We start from the raw sequence: 19,450 nt of genomic DNA on the forward strand, positions 1-19,450 counted from the left end.
CTGCAATCAAAGTGCCTTTTTAAATGACGTAGACTATGGAAAGTAGCATTCTTATTGGGCCAGGCCTTAAAGTGGGCTGGCCCTGCCTTTGATGGATGCTAAAAAAGATTTACGTTGTGTGGGGAGAGAGGATGAGTCACTCCATCCGCTCCGCTGCGATGTTTCTTTCACCCTGCAACAGCTCGGCCAGCAGTGCGGTGGCATGCCGGCGTGACTGACTGACTGACAGACTGATTGACTGACAGGTCGCTGTCCAACTTCCCAACATCCATCCTTCACATCCTCCCGCTTGACCTTTGACATCCGACCACACTTTTTCTCGGAGACTTTGAGTTCAACAGAGAAGGCGCGTCTTGTAGAAGCCCGATTGCCAAGGAAACAGTGCTGCTGAGCCGATAGCGTCTTTCAAATCTGTCCGATAAACCTGTTGGATACATCTTAACATCTTTTGATTTTTAAAAAAACATTTTTTTGCTCTTGCCTTTCAGTGGTTATACATTCATTTTTAATTTGACACATTAAAAGCAGGTAAGTTTTTTAAAAACTCAATAAAAAAATGTACTGTCAACTTAGTTTACTATAAATAAGTGTTTCATAATAGAATATCAAAACTCACCTTTGATATGGCATAACTATAGCTTTAAATGTACTGTTGTTGTGTCACTGAGTGTATGCAGCCTTTTCACTGAGCAGCTGTGTGACTCATGGTGTTGTACTTTAATATAATTATATTAATAATAAGGGTTTGGGGGAGTCAAATAGGGGAGAAGGAAGAAAGTGCAGAAATGATTAATACTCCCTTCATACACTAGCTGAGCATTTTGATAGGTCAGGTCAAAAAAAAATGCGTCACAGGACCAATGCAAAATCATCTTCATATGTAGGACTGCTTTATGCATTTGATTCGGATGCAATAAATAAAAAACATGCAGCCCATAAGGCTGAAAAAATGGATGGTGACCATTTTTTCATCACCAGAAAAGGGACTCGAACAATTTTCAAGCTTGCATTGGCCAACAGTGACAAGATAAATGGGCCATATTTCTACAGTACTTATATTTTTTTTATCAATTAATGCAATGCTGATAAACATTTGCACAACTCCTCCTTCCTTTATGCCATTAACCATACATCAAACACCGCACGAGAACTAAAAACAAAGTAGTGACACATTCTGCAGCAAGAAAAAAATTGCAGTACACGGCACTGAAGCAAACGAAAAACAATCCTGACTCGCCAACGACATCACGCGAGGCCTCTTGAATAACCTTAAAGGCCTCGACGTATCCCGAGATGCTTTTTATGTGTAATTCTCTATTATCACCGTGGCCTTGGAGATTGTCTGCGTGAGTCATCGGGCAAACCAGGATTTTCGACTTTTTACAATGCAATGTTCTCGCTTGGTATGACGTGAAAAATGTGCCTAAATTGTACGACGCACTTGATTCGATGGAGTGACGCAGAGTGTGCCGTGCTCCTCGAAAGCGACCGTCTCGGTTTGACGTCGCGGCGAGAACGGCGTGTCGTCTTGGGCCGGTCTGAAAAAAAAACAGCTTCCGCAACGACGGATAGTCTTCCAAGCTAATTTAGCACGTCGCTGGTTTTGACGGCGGGATTTCCATCTCTGTTCGCAGGCAAGCATGACGGAGCCGCGCGGCGAAAAACGCTTCCGCAACTTGACCCCGGAGCAAGTGGGAGCTCTGGATAAGGTCCTGACCGAGGTCATCTCCATCCACGGGCGAGGGAACTTCCCCACGCTGCGGGTGAGCGCCAAAGACATCATCCGCGCGGTCAGGGATCGCCTAGCGGAGAGGAACGTCCGGGTGAAGGACGTGCGTCTCAACGGCGCCGCGGCCAGCCACGTGCTGGTGAGCGACAACGGCCTGGGCGCGCGGGACTTGGACATCGTTTTCGGAGTGGACCTGCCCGGGCAGGACGACTTCCAGGTGATCAAGGAGGTGGTGCTGGGCAGCCTCCGAGACCTCCTCCCGTGCGAGGTCAACCGCCGCAAGATCACCTGCCTGACCATGAAAGAGGCCTACGTGCAGAAGATGGTCAAAGTGTTCAACCAGCACGACAGGTGGAGTCTCATCTCGCTGTCCAACGACAAGGCCAAAACGGTGGGCTTGAGATTCGTCGGCGCCCTTCGCAGGCAATTTCAGTTCAGCGTGGATTCCTTCCAGATCGTTCTAGACCGAATGTTGGAGTCCTACCGGGAGAACCACGGGAGAGCGGGGAAGTGGACGCCGTCTTCGGGAGCTCGGGAGTTGACCGGCGAAGACGTGGAGGGGGGGAACCCAGATCGCGGGATCCGGCCTGAGAGGGCGTCCGCCGGAGGGACGGGGCGTCAGGATCGGTCTCCCGAGGAGGAGACGCCGGCCCGGGCAGAGATGGAAAAGTCAGAAGGACGAGAGGAGCCGCTTCCCGAAGGCCGGCACGAAGAGCCGTCGGAGATCCAGATGGACCGTGCGCTCCCGAAGGCCCCTCCCGTGCTTCCTTCTTCTTCAACCGGCGTGGCTTTGAAGCTGCAGGTCGGAGACGAGGCCTCGCATTCGCGCGTCTCCGTCGCAGCCGTGACAGACCAATCGCCCGCGCAGGATTGTGTCCGAGCAGAAGGCGCGCCAGAGTCCCATCGCCAGTTGTTTCCTTCTCCTCCCCCGGCTAAAAAAACCTGCAGCACGTCCCCGGAGGTGGTCCCAGACTACTGCCCCTCGCCCAAACTGCAACGGAAAATGTCACGCAAGTTGATCCGCGCCGATTCAGAAAAACGGTCTTTGCCAACCGACGTGTCCGACTCCGCCGCTCGGGCGTCGGCCACGATGGAGGCGCCGACTCGGGTCATGTCTTCTTCGCGTAGGGGCTCGGTGACTGCTTACGGCGAGACCAGTGGTTTTGGCGCGGGGACGGGTTTAGGAGCGGGGACTGGTTTTGGCGAGGGGTCTGGTTTCGGCCCAGGTCGGGCCGGCCACGAAAGCCAAGCGCCCACCGAGCCCAGATATTCGGATTGCGACGGGGGAGGGCCCGCGAGCGAGGAAGCGGCGGCGCCCGTGGAAGCCTCCCCGCCCAGCCCCTGGGTGAGCGTGCGGGCCGAGTGCACGTACGGCGACTTCGAGCAGGCGACGGAGCACCTGCGAGGGCGCCTGATCGCCACCCACCACCCCGAGGAGATCCGAGGCGGCGGCCTGCTGAAATACTGCGAGCTCCTGGTGAGGGACTTCCGTCCGGCCAGCGAGACGGAGATCAAGTCTGTGGAAAGATACATGTGCTCGCGCTTCTTCATCGACTTCCCTGACGTGAAGGAGCAACGGCGCGAGGTGGAGGCCCACCTGCACGGCCACCTGACGGGCGGCGCGGAGAGCGGCAAGTACCGCTACCTGATGACGCTGCGGCGCGTGGTGGACGAGAGCACCGTGTGCCTGATGGGCCACGAGAGGAGGCAGACCCTCAACATGATCACCGTGCTGGCGCTGCGCATCCTGGGGGAGCAGAACGCCATCCCCAACGCCGCCAACGTCACCTGCTTTTACCAGCCGGCCCCTTACGTGAGCGAGCCCCTTTACGGCGGCTACTTTGTGGCGCAACCGCCGCCACCCTCGCTGCTCTACCAGCCCTACCCGCTGCACGTGCACGTGCAGAGCGGGCCGGCGTAGCCGCGGCGCCGTGCCCTCTGCGGCGGGGGCGGGAAGGCGGCTTTAAGCGTGGACCCGGCCGGCACGAGGCACGGCGTCCTTTGATCACGTCCCTCCTGGGTCATGGAGTTTCTTGGCCTTTTTTTTAGAAGGCTGGACATTTGGCGGGGAACAATGCGAGGCGGAATAGCGCTCGCCAACACTCCACCAATCCTCGCTGGCGTACTCTCTGAAACTAAAGTCAATCCGGTGGCGTTTAGATTCTTAGGCCAACGATGGAATACTTGATAGGGTTAGGTTCGGGTCATATGACATGCTCTTTCGATTGAAGGATTGATTTCATGCAATATCGTGTAGCCATCCCGGTTATTTTTTTAAATGACAATTTGACGTTTTGCTTTCCAAAATTTACAGTCCGTTTGTTGATCGATATTTGGAATTTTCCATCGATTAGCTTGAAACTTTCCTGAACCAGTCGATGTATCCCCAGTATATTTACTGTATCTGTCTGTAGCTGTAAAGTGAAATATTGTCATGTGGACGGAAAGCATTTAGCATTAATTAGTGTGTAGAAATCAAACACAAGTTAGTGTAGAGAAAGGCAAACGTTCCGTTTGTGTGGAATTCATTAGTTATGGCATCGTGTTGGATAGTATGTGCGTCAATATTTGTAATTGAAACAAACATCCAGATTTTAACTTGACATAAGTTGAGTGTAGTCAATTAAATGTGAACTTTTTGGCCTTTGGCCTTTACCGAACTAATTGGACAATGACAGTTCATATTTTAAGCTTCAACTCTCAAATAGTCCGTTTATTGTACGCTATTTGTGTTTGCATACCAATTGTAAAATATTATTTTGAAAGGTGATTACTGAATAATACAAACTAGTTCATGCCTGCTATTGGCCTTAGTGTTTAGCATGAAGCATCAACTATATGTCTACATGAAATTGAAAAAACAAACTAGGATATTTGTCGGTTGTGCTTTGTGAATCTTCGATGTAGTCAGTCCTATTCAAAGAATGCAGAATGATGTCTTTTTTCAAAGTGTTCCTGTCCTGATGTATCAATGTTGAGACTGCTGTTTGATGGTAATGAAAAACAACTGTTTTGGCTCTGGAATGTTTTTTTGTTGTTTTTGTTGTACACGGCTCAGGTCGCTGGACAGCAAATATATGACCTTTCATTTCCCCTCTGCATTGATCCTGTTGGGTTTTTTGGAGGGGGAGGCTAAGTGCGTCACTGCTCAGCTTTATTTGCTCCTACTCTGACTCAGCCAGCTTTGGAGGTCATTGTGCCAAATTCAATCCGTTTTTGCTACCGAAACTCGTAGCTCGTTTTGTGTTTTTGCTGTTTTTCTGTGTCTTAATGATTTGGTGATTCTTAATGATCCCATTGACTTTGATTTGCTTTGTACTTTGTGCTTTTTGCTTTGTTGTTCTGTGGCCTTTGACTGTACTGTCTAACTTATAACTATGCCTTTTCTTGCTACTGTCACAATGAAATTTCCCGAATACAGGATGAATAAAGTTATCCAATCCAATACACGTAACAGACTTCGTTCAGCTAAAAAGTTTAAATGAGGATTTTGCCCCCATCGCAAATTCTAAAGCAGTGGTTCTTAACCTGGGTTTGGTTTGCGTCGGTCTCGGGGGTTCGGAGGTTAAGACACATGGACTCATCGTCTAAATTCACGATAGCATGCCTGGCTTAAGCATCACTGGCCGCAGATGATCACGTGACATTGGTTGGCCAATCAGTGCTGCGAGGAATTTATAGATCTTGAATCTGAAAAGAAATCATATTATTTTACACCAATGTAGGGTTCAATGAAGGCGCATATGAACCTGCTGGGGTTCGGTAGTCCAACAGGTTAAGAACCACTTAACAGAATGAACCAAACGCAAACTTCCTCAACGGCGGCACAAAAGAACAATGATCATTTTAAGTTGTTTTTTGTATTTTATTGAAAAACAAAATATGAACACCGTATAAAACAAAACCAAAAAAACTTTCCAAGTTCCCCACACAGCACTGTTACACTGCCAACAAACTATCCAAATGCATAAGGGCCAGACATTTGCATCTACTTTTTAAATAAAATAAAAAAAGTAGACACAAGTTAATGCTGTGCTGACATCTCTAAAGAGGAAGAGAAAAAAAGGAGAAGAAAATGTGCAAAAAAGAACACGTTCCTCGTTCATTGACGGGCTACGACGGTGAGGGACGTCCGATAGATTTCTCTGGCGAAGAACGGAAGATTATTTACAAGTGGCGGGGCAGTTTTGGAATCCACGACCACAAACGCCTAGTTGAAAAGGTTGTCCGGAAAATGGGAGAGCACCGTTTTTGCATCCTTTCTTTGGTGGTGGTGGGTGACCAGGGAGGGCGAGTGTGGAATGCGTGAGCCAGAAACAAAGGCTGAGCTGAGGAACCAGGGCCGTCCGTCAATGACCGGATAGGAAAGTGCTAGCACCGTTTCAAAATAAGAAAAAAAACGTCATATTTACACGCATTTATTATGTACAGTCATACCTCGACATACGAGCAATTAGAGATAGGAGTAAAATTTTGGGTTTCATGGGCCCTGTCAACTCCTTCGTGTAATGTGGGTGATGGCGAATTACAAATCATAATCCAATCCAATATCCTGTTATTGGTTGGAACCAATGAATTTGTTTTGAGTTCATTTCTATGGGAAAATCGACATACGAGTTGGCTCCCGCAAGGCATTGAGCTCGTATCTCGAGGTACCACTGTACAACTCTAACTGTACAAAAAAAAAAAAAAAAAGATATCCCTGCAGTGTAGTGGTGGGTTTTGCGTGGGGTTTCAGTGGCCCCATCCCATGAGGTGGCTGACGCGAGCTTTCTCCGTCATGCGGCGTACGCGTCCCGAGCGAGACCTGCCCAAGTTGAGGAGGTCCTCCTCGTCGTCGTCGCCGTCGGACTCGTCCCGGTACGCCACCGTCCGCCGTCCTCGCCGGCGAGTGTTGACCTGGTGAACTTTGGCCGTGGGCGACTCCTTTTCCTCGTCCGATTCTTCTTCTTCTTCTTCTTCCGGCTCTTCCTCGTCTTCCTCCTCCTGTACTTCAAGTCTGATATTTCCCAGTGGATTTGGCTTCTCTAATGTCTCCTCCTCCTCCTCTTCTTCTTCTTCCTCTTCCTCCTCCTGCTCTTCTTCCTCATCCTCCTCCTGCTCTTCTTCCTCCTCCTCCTCCTCCTCCTCCTCTTCCACGGGCTGCGGCAATCTTACTTTTTTGGCAGCCTTTGCGTCATCGCCTCCTCCTCCTCCGTGTTTCCTCTTCCCCGTGATGACCATCTTGTCCTTCAAAGAGATCCGCAGCGACAGGCCGGGCGCTTTGCTGTAGTCGTGATCTCCTCCCTCCACGTAGTTGTCCGCCTCGCCGTCCGAGCCGCTGTCGGACGAGGAGGAAGAGGAGGCGGAGGAGGACGAGGAAGACGACGAGGACGTGGTGGACGACTCTGACGAGGATTCGTCGGAGCCGGACGCGTCGTTGGACTGAGGCGCGGCATCGCATCGCCGCCGCCCGGAAGTGGCTCCGCCCCGCGGCTGGCGTCCTGCGACACACAGTTGCGCACGGTCGTCCAGCACTCGTTGACACGTCAGTCCATTCTTTTAAGCATCTATCGGACTCGCCATTTTTCCCCCCGCCAAATAATTGCTCCCACGGTTAGGGTCGCCACGCTCACTAAATTATCGGCTATTGGTTTTAGCGTTCGTTCATTGTTTAGAGGCATTGCTGACCTGAAATTTTTGGAGGCGCACAAAAACTGATTGGACCATTGACGGCGATCGACGCCCAAGCCAAGGTTGGCGGCTAACGTGAATTGACTGCCAGGCCAAATCAAATCAGTACAACATATAATGGTGACAAATCAGTTCAGCGAGGACGTCGAACATTGTCAATGGTTCATAGAAATATTCCCTCTCAGCCTTTTTTGACTGATATTTTCAATGTTATTCGTTTTAAAAAACACTTAAAATTCACTCTTTAAAAAAAAAAAAAACCTAATCGCTTTGTTCTTCAATGAATGAAGAAAAATCTTTGCGTTTAAATATTGACATCCGTGCCAACCAATAACATCTAATTGGCCTTGAAATTTTACGCTATTCTAACAGCGAAGAACGGCAAGCGCATTCTCAGTGGCCGCTCGTTAAGTTTCCCCGGCAAACGAAACGGGAGCGCGTGCTACCTGACTTCTCGGTGGGAGTCGCTTGGTGACGCTTGGGGTGATGCGGTGGCGGCGAGGGCCGCTTTCCGTTTTCCTCGCTCGTCCCCGAACTCGGAGAAGACAGCTGGGCGTGCTCCTCGTCGTCCTCGTCCTGTGCTACGTTTGTGCTACGCTGAGCTGGAGAAACGCGGCCGCGGAAATTCACAACGTCAGAAACATGAGGCGATGGCCCGCCGCGCCTCCATCTTTAATACCAAATATGGTGAAAAGAAATAAATGTAGCGTACCTTTCCGAGTGTCGCTCTTTACTTCGGTCTGGGATTTTCTGGACTTTGACTCCCTCTCTGATTTGTGCTTCTTCTTTTTGGAGCTGGACAAAAAAAATTCAAGTGTTTGTCTTTTACTTTTATTTATTGGCTCAAACTCTAGTACGGGCTGGAAAAAAAGCGCGAATGAATATATGCCGGCGGTTTGCCGCACCTTGCCGTGGGCGAGCTGCCTCCGTTGTGCAACCTGTTCCTGTAGTTCTCCCTTTGACGCGCTCGCCGTTCGTTCTGAATGGCCGACTTGTGGTCGGAGATGATGGAGATGATGTGGTTTTCAAAAAAGGCAGACAGGCTGAGGGTCATCGTGTAGATCTGAACGGGAAACGGAGAACCATTGAGAACTTGGCGTGGCATGGCGGGGCGGGGGGAGCCCCTTAAACTGCACCGTTACCTGCGATTTCTTGTTTGGCGTGTATGCTTTGGAGTTGCTGAAAATGAGTCGGACGTCTTTGGCCAACTCCATCGGGCTCTCGTAATTGCCGGCGAGCAGCGTCTCCGACACGGTGCCCAGATCCATGGGGGTGTCGATGATGTCTCGGTAGTCCTGAGCAAAAGCGGGAATGGGGATCAGCGAGGGCGCCTCCTTCTGCGGATCTTGTCGCCGGTTATCCTACCGGGTACTCGAAGAGGTCGACGGGCTGCCTGAACGGCTGAGAATCGTGCGAGGAGATCATTTTCCGCAGCAGATCCCGACACTGGCCCCGCCACACTCTCGGGTCAAAAACCACGCCGCGTTTCTTTGCTTTGCTCTCCTGGAATTGGAGCCAGAGTTCAGCGTGACACGCACGGCTCCAAATTGTCAGGAACCGAGACCACGGACGGGATTCTCCAAAAGGCTCTCTTACCCGATGTCCCGAAGATGTGCCCGGAGTGTCCGAGTCCACGTCCACCTCGAGTGCCTGAGGAGAGCGAGGAACGTTTTCACTCTAAAAGCGTTTTGACGGCGTGCCAACCATCTCACCTCATCTTCTCCGCTGCTGACCTCATATCTCATTTTATGATAAAGATTCAAGATATCTGTGCAGCTTTGGTCCCTGGAATGGAGAAAGAGGTGTACAGTTACTTTGGGCGACTCACAAGCACTACCATTGTACAGTTCTTTAAAAAAATTACAAATAATAACATTCCCTGTCCACCTAAGTCTACGTGTAGTATTCCATCTATGTGTTATGCTAGTTAGAAAATAAACAACATTTACAATAAAAAAACACCTATTAATGGCAATTAAGAGTTGGGGTGGCAAATGCGGGTCGGTCCGTGGGCCGCATTAAGGTCAACTCGATTTCATATGACCATTTTAGATATAATATTTAGATATTTAAAAAAAAGGGATTCAAAGAACCAGATCAAAAGCCCTAAATATTCAGTTTTTTTTAAAATAGATCTAAAACAAATGCCTATTAGAGCTTCTGTTTTTTTCTTAGTAAGGGAAAACATCTTTTAATTTTGTTTTTAATTTCAGAAGAAAACATTTTTTTTTAAATTAGGTTCAATATTAGAGCGGAAAACTGAAAATATTTGTATATTTATTTTTAGATCTAACAAAATGGGTTTTGAAAAATTGGATAAAAAAAATACAATTATTGGTTTAAAAGGGGGGAAATCAGGAAGTATAATGTACATCTATAAATGTAAAGTGCCAGTAGTCAGGTTGACTTTTGTTGTTGATTTTGTTAAGGCCGGTGGAACGTGGCAGTAGTCAGGTTAACTTTTTTGTTGATTTTGTCAAGGCCTGGCGTTACCCACCCGATGTAGTGGAGGAGAACGTCCGTCACCACTTTTGCCGCGGCTACGATGGGGCTCTGGGGTTCGTTGAACGTGCGGGCGTTGTGCTCAATGTAGCGCACCTCCCACATGAGCGCGGAGATCCGCCTGAAATAGAAAAGCACCGTTGTTTGGTTTGTTGTTTACAGCCGGCCAGTACTTTTAGACTTTAGAGTGGGTCGCCGCCGCTGCCCTGCCTGTAGAAATGATTCTCCAGGCGTTTGTGGATGCTGCTGATGTCGGTGGGGTAGGCCACCACGGTGCAGTACAGCGGGTACTGTTCCAGGTTGACAGGCAACGCAAACGGCTTGGCTACCTCTGTGGAAAGAAAAACGTTGGCAAATGAGCCCGACGGACGCTCGCCTTCTCCCGCGAACGCTGTCGTTTACCAAGCGTGAGCAGCTGATCGATGCCGCGGATGATTCTCTGGCACTCTTGGTCACGCGTGTACGATCCCCACTCGCCTTCCTGGGGCTTGTAGAGAAGAGCTTGGATTTCCTCCTCTGCCACCTCAACGCCACCACCCACCTGGTCAGGTAATAATGCTGAAAGGGCAAAAAAAAACAAATTAAATAAATAAATAAATTAAAAAAAACACATTATTGCCATTGTGTATCGTACAGTCTTCCCACAATGCATTGGGCTCCGGTTGTGGCGAAAGCAAAATCAACTTTCCATTTTCTGAACATCTCTAACCTTAGCACATTTATATTTACTTTTGGCAAAACTTTAATTTGGTAATTTTCTGTTTGACTTTTCTAAGAACAAAAAAAATCTGATATCCACGAATCAAGTTGCTTTAATACGAGACCTTCTTCGGGGATAGGTTCCATGTCCCAAGGGCTCATTTTCTCCTGCTCACCGTTGTCCCACCTGGTTGCACAATGAACAATTTGGACTAAAACATCATAAAAAATGATGGACTTAAAAAAAAAACCTTACTTGACAGCAAAACACTGAAAAAGACTGTCGGGATAATCGAGTTGCAAAGGTTCCTGGTCCTCCACCAAGCCAAACCACCAAGCGTCATCAATGATGCTGCAGAATCTCATACCTGTGTAAAGTGACAAGGAAAACGGTGAGGAAGCGCTCCAGGAAAAATGAAGTCACCGAGCTCGGCCGACGCCGCCTTACCCGGTTGCCAGTTGTGGTTTTTGGCCTCATTGAAGAACTGTTGCAGTACCAGAAAATCGATGACATCTGGCATGTCGTGGTACCTTAGGAAGAAATGGTGTCAGATTCCTCAGGACAGCAAAGGGGGAATTTATCATCGACCGTCTCGGAACTCACTTTAAGGAGAACGAGTCGTTCGTCATCTTCCCTGAGAATGGATCTAAGAAAGCCAGTTTTAAGCAGCACAGAGTGGGAGGTCCCACTTCGTACTTAATTCCAACCACCTTCAACGATTCCTGGTCCTGTATTGGGCCACGCAAAGCGAGTCAAGAAGGCACGTTTTGCGGCGGAAAAAAAATATCCTAAGCTCTCGGTTGCGAGCGGGAGCTCACCCTGAGTTGGAGTTTGTTCCACGGTTGTTTCTGAGGGTTGATGCTGTAGGCTTTGGCCCGCCGGACTGCTCGGACGTAGGCCTGGTGGCCCTGTTTGAAGTAGACGAGCTGCGGGAGAGAAAACAAGTTTCTTGTTCATTTTCGGTTATCGGAAAAGGAATTGACCTGAAAATGAACAAATGACTTTCACAACCTCATCGCCCATTTGTGGGACGAAGGGTGACCGATGCGGGACGGTCTCCATGATCCAAGAAGGTGGCAGCCAGGCCTCTGCGTCGAGTCCGCCCAGAGAGGTGGTGGGTTTCTGGGAAGATGACGCGTGTCAGAGCGCTCCAGGCAAGTTCCCACTAAATATACGGACGGCGGACCTGTTTGGTCCCTCTTGGCTTTTTCTTCTTCTCCTCGCTTTCCTTTCTCTTTTCGTCCCTGGCCTTCTCGTCGTCTTCCTCCTCCTCGGAGCTGCTGTAACCGGAGGCCTGGACGGTTTTCCTGGTGGATCTCTTTGGGGGCTGCAGGTTGATCCCGGCATCTGCGGTCCAATCGGAGTACTCGCTGGAGGAGTCACTAGAATTGAAGGATGGCTGTTAGGTCCTCACCAGGGGGTAAAAAAAACAACAACAAAAACCTCACCTGCAGCTGCTCTCACTCTGCCAGTGAGCTTCACTTTCAGAGGATGCACCACTGAGCTCCCCCTGTTCCGTGACCTGCTAGAACACAAACGGGCATTGGGATTTGTCAGACTAGGTCTTCTGGAGTTTTGCCCTTTTTTTTTTTACAAGTACGCAAGAGTTTCGAGAAAGAAGACCAACTTCTCTTTCGCTCTCGGAGTCGGCGTGGCCGTTGGAGGGATGTTCCTGACCGCTCGGATTCCGCGGCTGGCGCACTTGAGCCGAGCGCGTCTCGTACGCGTGGCGCCGTTGCTTTTTCTTCGCCGGCCGCAAGGTGCGCAAGCGTGTGGTCAGGGTTTCCACCTGTCAAAGCACAGACAGGAAAGATGAAGCAGAAAATGACTGGGGGCGGGGGACAAAAAAAGTGTAGTGGCAACACAAACCTTGGGTAGACAAGTTACTGGTTTCTTTCTCCTCTCAGCATTGTAGAGAAAACATTCTTTATCGCCTTTTGCTTGCCTGCTCTCCTCCATAACACTGAAGAAAAGGAGACCCAAAAAAGTAAAGAGGATGAGTTGCATTTTCGAGGGATTTTGTTTTTGAGGTAATTTTGTTACTGCCGCCTTACGTGAATATTCCTTGCGGCAATTCGTTGACCACCACTCTGCGGCTCCAGGCCAGCAAGTCTCGCTCTGTGGCCACTTGGCTACGTAGGGCACTATTCTGCATTTGCCAAACGCCATCCACTTGGCCGCTCCTGCGAGGACCCGCATTGGGAGATGATGCGACGACCGGCGCCGGATCGCCTGTCAAACAACAAAATATATATATTCTCTGGCAACCCTATCAATTACAGGCACAACCACTTTCAAACGGAAGCCTACCTTCAACGTCATCCACCTGGATCTCTGCATTCTGATCCTCATCCTGCTGGTTCTGCAACTCCCTGATGAAACTGTCCAGAATGCTTCCCACATTTTCTGCAGTTTGCTGACCAAGAACCTGCTCAACCAACTCTCCTTCATCTTGGGGAAGAGGGCGCGCGGTTTATTTTCAGAGCACAAAAGTCACACGCGGGAACGGTGCTTAAAAAGAAGGAGACGTTTTACTGTTGGTCATGTATCCGAGTTGAGGTATCAGTTGATCGTCCTTGCAATTCTCCCTTCCTGGGACCAGGCGTTGGTAGTGCATAGGATGCGGATTCCCGTCGACGTCGACGAGGAAGGGCGGAGGCATGAGGTGCGGGGCCTGCTGCGTCTGCTCATCCAGGACGTAGTTATTGGCGTCTCGGATGAGAGGGCGGTAATCCGTGTGGAAGAACATCTGTTCGGGAATCTGGAGGAGATAAGAGTTCAAAAGTTTGTCATTTCGGAAATGTGCTTTTTTTCTCCTCCCCCCTCTTGGTCTACCTTCTCGTACGGCAGGCTGCAGCCAAAGCCAAAGATGAGCAGATGGCCGTGGGAGTCGGTGCAGGCAAAATGCTGGCCATCAGCTGAGAACTTGCAGTCATAAATCGCCCCGTGACCTTGACCTTCAATCTGGATGAAATAGTTGGATGACCCGAAAATTAGCCTCAAACATGGATGAATGAACATTGTTGCCCGGTTACCATGTTGAAGAAGTTGCGGATCTTCACGCCCTTGTTGAGATCCCAGATGTAAACATTTCCGTCGTGGCCAGCGGACAACATGATACGCGAATCAAACGGGTGCGCCTCCAAAACAAACACCTCATCGTCATGACCCTTAAACAGAAAGCGCAAAGACGTTTTTTTGTTGTTGTTATTTTTTTTCACCCCAACAAGCTTTGTCTTGGGTAGGGGCGCGCTTCTCCCAATACAACCACTTACCGATAAAACATGCAGCAGCTCTCCCGTGGTTGAGTTCCACACTTTAAGCTGATAGTTTGACACGGCCGTGAAGACCGTCTGATCTTGGCGGTCCCAGGCCACCATAGTCACCACCAGTTTGGTTTTATCGTCTCCAGTGACGACAGAACTCCTATGGCAAAGTGTTTGCATTTGTCATGGAACATTCACCGAGCCATTACTGCGTCACCCCCACACGGAGCACTGCTGTCTTTTACCCTGGGAGCCTGGCAGCCATATCTAAAGCGATGCTCTTCCACTCTTGTTGTTGGTAATGCCAAATCCTCACTGTGCCATCGCGACTCCCACTCACAAACCTGAGGCTGAAGAAAAATATGTGATCTTAACCCATTGAATTTTGTAAATATGAAGTACATGAGCAATCAAAAGTATCAAGACTTTTCCCTGATTATTACCTGTCGCTGTTATTGCAAAACTGGACCACCACCACTTTGTCCTACAAAACCAGAACGGGGGGAACAGTTAGGAGCTTCTCCCCCCAAAAATAAAAAATAAATCTACCCAGCGAGTTAACGACAAAATAACATTTCTCACCGTATGAGCGTCCAACTCAGAGACTTTCATAGGGTTTTCAGAACCAAGGTAATAAACCCTGACCGTGTGATCGCTTCCACCCGTGACCATGAACATTCCACCTAACAATGGAAAAACTCCCGATGAAGCGACAAACATTTTCCACAACTCTGACAAAGAGTGGTGGAATTCGAAACGGAGTACTTACCACCGCTGAACGAGCAACTAGAGACCTGCACTCCGGGACGTGACCGCTCGACAAATTTGACCGGCTGATCGCTGTGGATTGCGAGCACACGGACACACGTTACAAAGAACGGGGTCGTGTTTGCCACTCATCTGGAATTCTTACTTGAATTTCATGCTGACAGAGTGCCACTTCCAGAAGCACACCATGCCATCGGCACCCGTCGTGGCTAGGTAGCGCGTCGCACCCCGGGCCGAAGGGCAGAACTAAAAAGAGGGAGGATATACAGTCGGTCGGTGGGCTGCCATAGCAGACCCGTGGGCGTCATGTCATCACCTGAATGGACGTGATTGAAGCGGCGTGCGCTTGCAGCACGGTGACGGGCGCGCAAGTCTGAATGCACCACACCCTGACGATCCTGTCGCAGCTGGCCGAGGCCAGGAGAGAGTTCTCGTAGTTGATGGCCATGTCGCATATTTCCGACTCGTGCCCGCGGAGCGTGGCCAGGAGCCGGCCGTCGTCCGTGGCCCAAATTTTCACGAGGCAGTCATCCGAACCCTACGTTTGAAAAGTTGAACACGAGCCCCATTTGAAAATGGATTTCCCGAAACATGGAACCACGGAAATTTGACTCACTGTAAATATCCGTCGGCCGCTGCGATCGAAGGCGACGCAGTAGACCGCGGAGAGGTGGCCCAGGATACGTTTGTGTCTCTTCATGTGCTGGTAGGTAGAAGATGGCAACGCCTGGCCAAAACGAACCATGCCGGTGGTCTGGCGAGCCCCCATGGTGGACACTTGAAATGAGAACACACAAGCAAATGAATTGGAAAAAAATAGAACTGATGATAAAAAAAGACAAACGTACACTTGCATTGACAACAATAATAAAGTGGCATGGTTACTATTTAATCAAAGTCCAACTCCCAGTGTGTCATTTTTAGTGGTAAAGGACATTTCACCATGTGGTTTACAGTGTAGAAATTAAATGGTTATGTGTATGAAGAATATGCTTGTCTTGTAATACAAACCGACACTGGTGGAATATCCATGGTTTACTGGAGGTTCTGGTGGGCGTCCTCTGTGGAGGGCAGCGACCGCTGAGCCACTGCATACTTTGTGACTACAACCTAAAGCGAACAATAAAAAAAAAAACGCTATGTAGTGTTTGCAAAACGTGCAAATGTTAGGGTGCGTTATAGCTACTAAATCAGAATAATTACTTTTAGCGGTTCGAAGCAACGACTGTCTTCCCAAGCCAAGAAGTGTTTGGACACCAGGAACACTCGGCGGGATCTCCTTCTCTATTAGTGGGCCGATTCGCTTACAAACACGAAGCAGATAGTCGGCGGGAATATGCTCGTTCAAAATCATCTGCAAATCACACATAACACACTTTTATCGTATTGCTTGTATGACACAAACAAATGATTACTACTCTTATTTCAATTCCAGTGACAATTATAGATCAAATAGTGATCAAAATGCATTCCACACCCATCCCCATTGCAGGAAGTAAATGAGCTACTCTACATCTGCTAATGCATCATAGTAAAATATTACTAGCTAAACAATATACGTGTGCTCAAAAAATATATATGTATATTTATATTAAATTTAATGAAATATGTCACTATTCCCCAAACTATAATATAGTGTAGAATATGATACATATATAATCTGAAGTATTGTTGTGTATAAATTGTCCTTCTAATAATTGTTAAATATTTGGGTTTTGTGGATATATAATAATTGTTTTTAGTCTTCCTTTGGAGCTTTTAGCCTTGGATACAACAGAAGCTCGAGTACGGCTTCCCTACTCCTTTACGATCAAAGCTCGAACGTCATTGGCTGAACTCATGACTGTCAGCTATGTTCAACCAATCACCGCCTTCCGAATGAGTGGCCCTCCTCCTCCTCCCGTCGCCTCCCTTGTACAATAGCAAGCAATGGCGATTGATTAGCAGCTACTAAAATTAATGTACATATTCAAACATCGCTCCAAACCTCATCGATATGATTAGTTTCATGCCCATTTAAACAAATAAAAACACAAAGTCAATTATCAAATAAAAAATATTTTCTGGACAAGTTTAAATAATAAATAAAATTCTCACTTACCCAATCTTGGAAGGTCCGTTTGTATATATTTCCATCCCATGTCCATCGTTGTGGAATCAACTAAATATTAAAACAAGTTGTTAAGAGACAGCGCGAAAACAATGGCCTCGGTTCTCGTTTACGTTTTGATTTGGAGAAAGTCTAGAAAACGTTGCTGAACTATGACCTATAAAACTACCAAATAGGAGGCAAGGATTGGGCATGCCTCGTGAAATAAAAGGCAGAAAGTTAGTGTCAACCTACCTCATACTCTTCCAGCTCTTCGACCAGAATCTAACAACGGGCACACGGACGGATTCAACGTTAGCTGCTAGTTTGGCTAGCCAATTTAATTGGATCAAATCGCACGGTCGCTTCAGATAAATGTCGATTTTTTTCTGGAATTACCTTTGCTGATTTTTGGCAGGGGCCAGATTGCAGAAACCTGGCGATGAGGTAATATAGTTCTGCAGAGGAGAGAGCGGGGATGGGTTGTTATGCCTTGAGCCGCGCTAATGCTATATCAGACAGATATGGCTCGGGCTCCGTTTCTTAGCTCGCTAACTCCGACGTAAAATGCAAAACGCCGGGAAACTGCAAATGCTTCCGAACGTAAGAAAGGAAAGTAGAACTCACCGCATTCGAGCTGTGTTTCTGCCATGGTCCGTTAGAAACGGCGGCATGAAGACAAACTGTCTTGTTGTTTTGCCTCGCTCGTTAGCCGCTGAGCTAGCTAGTAGCTAAAGAGGCTAACGTTAGTAAGTGGCCTCCTCTCACTCAAGTTGTTCTTCGGGACAGCGATAGCAAGCCCCTTTGTGCGAGCGCCCTCTTGTGACGACCGTTGGAATTGGCCGTTGTTCATTTAAAGAAAATGACGACTAGAAAATATCAAAGTTAGTCAAATATTACATAGGTTGTCTTTGTTTTATGTCGGAAAATGAAATATTTTCCTTGTCTTGGTGCGTAATCATCAGAAAATGTTAAGATGCGTCACTTTTTTAAAAAAATAAATAAACTAGGCCCAGTACATTACTATATCTATATAATTAAATAGCTACCTGTAGAAAAAATGTGTGCTTTTGACTGGCAGCAATTGTTTCAAAATGAAGAAACTAGCAAACTTGATCTAAAAACAAATGAAAACAAACTAAATTTGAAAAAACAAATGTGAAAATAAACTAGAATGGAAAATCCCCAAACTTTATTAGCCTAGTGTCCAGCACTATAAATGATAAAAATTGAACTCATTTGTAAATGGCCAGCCATATTTCCTGGTGCAAAGCCCTCCTTCCAATTTTCTCAGCGGTGTCGCCAAGAACGCTTTGACATGTCAAGTCTCCGAAGACCTCTGGAAATGGTCTTTGGTATCTGGCACTGAGACGCTAGCAAAAACCTTGCTGCTTTTCCCAGAACTTTCTGCTAATTCTAGATTGGATTTCAATGAGAGGCAAAGTCCACACCTTGTCATGATGTCCCGTGCATTCCGGGGTCATTATTTTTTACAATGTGGCACTTGTTCATACACATGTAGTCAAGGTGGTGTGCGTGTCTATTCACTGGCCCACTGTTTTGTAGTAGAACAGGGGTAGGGAACCTATGGCTCGGGAGCCACATGTGGCTCTTTTGATGGGTGCGTATGGCTCTCCGCTTAACTGTGAGCTAAAATCTGGACACTACGTCTAGTCGCTTTAATCTTAATTTTTTTAATTAAACCTTTCTGCATGCATGCATCCCATTGATTAGCAACAGGGTAACAATTTTGTCAAAAGAATTCTGAGACTTTTTCTACTTTGAAAGCGATGAAATGACTAAAAATGCACCCGTTTTCATGTATTTTTACTTTTAGTAAATTCTGAGAATGGCTCTCATTGAATAACAATTGAAAATATGAATTGTTTATGGCTCTCTCCCCTGTAGTAGAACATTGCAAAGATTCCAAAAATCTGTCTTTGAGTGGAGGCGGGTGGAAAAAGTGTCATCAGCTATGTAAACAGCTACACCAGTACATATACTATTTAAGTGACAATGTAGGCCAGGGGTGTCTAAACTTTTTTTTCCTTGCTGCTGGCTAATAAAAAGTGGGCATTGGGGCATATTTGGAAACCCTTGTTGTATGCAGTACTAGTTAGAGGTTATTATATGTAGGTAACAATAAGAATTTGTTCTGTTATTGTATTATTATTTCATTTGTATGTATATATGTGTCATTTAACTTGCAGATTTTATGGCAACAGTCCAGCTCACTATTCCCATGATTAAGATAAACCGTGGCTACCAAATATTGTAATTTTATTGAATTGTTGTAATGGATGAATGAATGTTGTAATTGTCCCTACTAAACAATAAAAGTTTTTTTTTTTTAAATGTTCCTCTCCTTGTGGATTTTTTAACATGTTTTCTCAGCTATTTGGATTTTTATATGATTAGACAATGGCTAGTGTGCAGATCATTGAGAGCTAACCGCCATTTATATTTCCTAACTTTCACCATTTGCCTTTTTTAAGTTTAGAAAAAGTATGATTCATACCCGTATGATCAAAAATGTCTCATTTAATCCATTAATTGTCTGCCGCTGATGGTGCAAACAGTCGGATTTGGCATTGAATGATGTTTGCCGTCAGCCTCTTCCATTGAACTTTGATTGAACGTCCGTCCACGGCCGTCAATGGTAGTCAATGAGTTAACTTTATGTAGTTCAGTGGGCGGGCGCTGAAGTGTCCGCCGCCGCTGGC

General features: G+C 47.3%; 2 protein-coding genes across 4 annotated transcripts; one reads left to right on the forward strand and one right to left on the reverse strand.

Annotated features, from left to right (window-relative positions):
* The first annotated feature begins 138 nt into the window (after positions 1 to 138).
* On the forward strand, positions 139 to 5,176 carry LOC144068316 (terminal nucleotidyltransferase 5C-like). Its single transcript, XM_077592751.1, has 2 exons — positions 139 to 528; positions 1,635 to 5,176. The coding sequence occupies exon 2, from the start codon at positions 1,641 to 1,643 to the stop codon at positions 3,648 to 3,650; it is 2,010 nt and encodes a 669-aa protein (XP_077448877.1). The 5' UTR covers positions 139 to 528; positions 1,635 to 1,640; the 3' UTR covers positions 3,651 to 5,176.
* Positions 5,177 to 5,573: 397 nt separating this feature from the next.
* Positions 5,574 to 19,301, reverse strand: brwd3 (bromodomain and WD repeat domain containing 3). Of its 3 annotated transcripts, none has more exons than XM_077592733.1 (40): positions 17,355 to 19,301; positions 17,127 to 17,185; positions 16,983 to 17,012; positions 16,740 to 16,799; positions 15,842 to 15,992; positions 15,650 to 15,748; positions 15,255 to 15,415; positions 14,955 to 15,176; positions 14,784 to 14,884; positions 14,640 to 14,710; positions 14,453 to 14,553; positions 14,314 to 14,354; positions 14,116 to 14,220; positions 13,880 to 14,030; positions 13,640 to 13,774; positions 13,440 to 13,568; positions 13,140 to 13,365; positions 12,915 to 13,055; positions 12,659 to 12,836; positions 12,474 to 12,567; positions 12,232 to 12,393; positions 12,053 to 12,126; positions 11,791 to 11,986; positions 11,616 to 11,726; positions 11,423 to 11,530; positions 11,208 to 11,332; positions 11,052 to 11,134; positions 10,860 to 10,971; positions 10,729 to 10,790; positions 10,307 to 10,462; positions 10,115 to 10,235; positions 9,900 to 10,025; positions 9,115 to 9,187; positions 8,999 to 9,052; positions 8,768 to 8,905; positions 8,545 to 8,697; positions 8,308 to 8,465; positions 8,115 to 8,197; positions 7,849 to 8,004; positions 5,574 to 7,212 (listed from the first exon to the last, which is right to left on the reverse strand). In XM_077592733.1, the coding sequence occupies exons 1-40, from the start codon at positions 17,377 to 17,379 to the stop codon at positions 6,464 to 6,466; spliced, it is 5,280 nt and encodes a 1,759-aa protein (XP_077448859.1). In that variant the 5' UTR covers positions 17,380 to 19,301; the 3' UTR covers positions 5,574 to 6,463. The 3 variants fall into 3 exon arrangements, with proteins under 3 accessions (XP_077448859.1, XP_077448858.1, XP_077448860.1); XM_077592732.1 differs by having other exon boundaries at positions 12,053 to 12,129; XM_077592734.1 differs by having other exon boundaries at positions 12,053 to 12,129; positions 17,127 to 19,297.
* Positions 19,302 to 19,450: the final 149 nt, after the last annotated feature.

Source organism: Stigmatopora argus, chromosome 22 (assembly GCF_051989625.1).
Source record: "Stigmatopora argus isolate UIUO_Sarg chromosome 22, RoL_Sarg_1.0, whole genome shotgun sequence".
Lineage (NCBI taxonomy): Eukaryota > Metazoa > Chordata > Actinopteri > Syngnathiformes > Syngnathidae > Stigmatopora > Stigmatopora argus.

Excerpts from the sequence above, each read along its gene's own strand:
- LOC144068316 (XM_077592751.1), top strand. The coding sequence starts at position 1,641 with ATGACGGAGCCGCGCGGCGAAAAACGCTTCCGCAACTTGACCCCGGAG.
- brwd3 (XM_077592732.1), bottom strand. The coding sequence starts at position 17,379 with ATGGCAGAAACACAGCTCGAATGCG. Across the intron at positions 13,775-13,879 it reads AGCTGCTGCATGTTTTATCG|GGTCATGACGATGAGGTGTT; the intron begins GTAAGTGGTTGT and ends TTTCTGTTTAAG. Across the intron at positions 8,466-8,544 it reads CGCCAAACAAGAAATCGCAG|ATCTACACGATGACCCTCAG; the intron begins GTAACGGTGCAG and ends TTTCCCGTTCAG.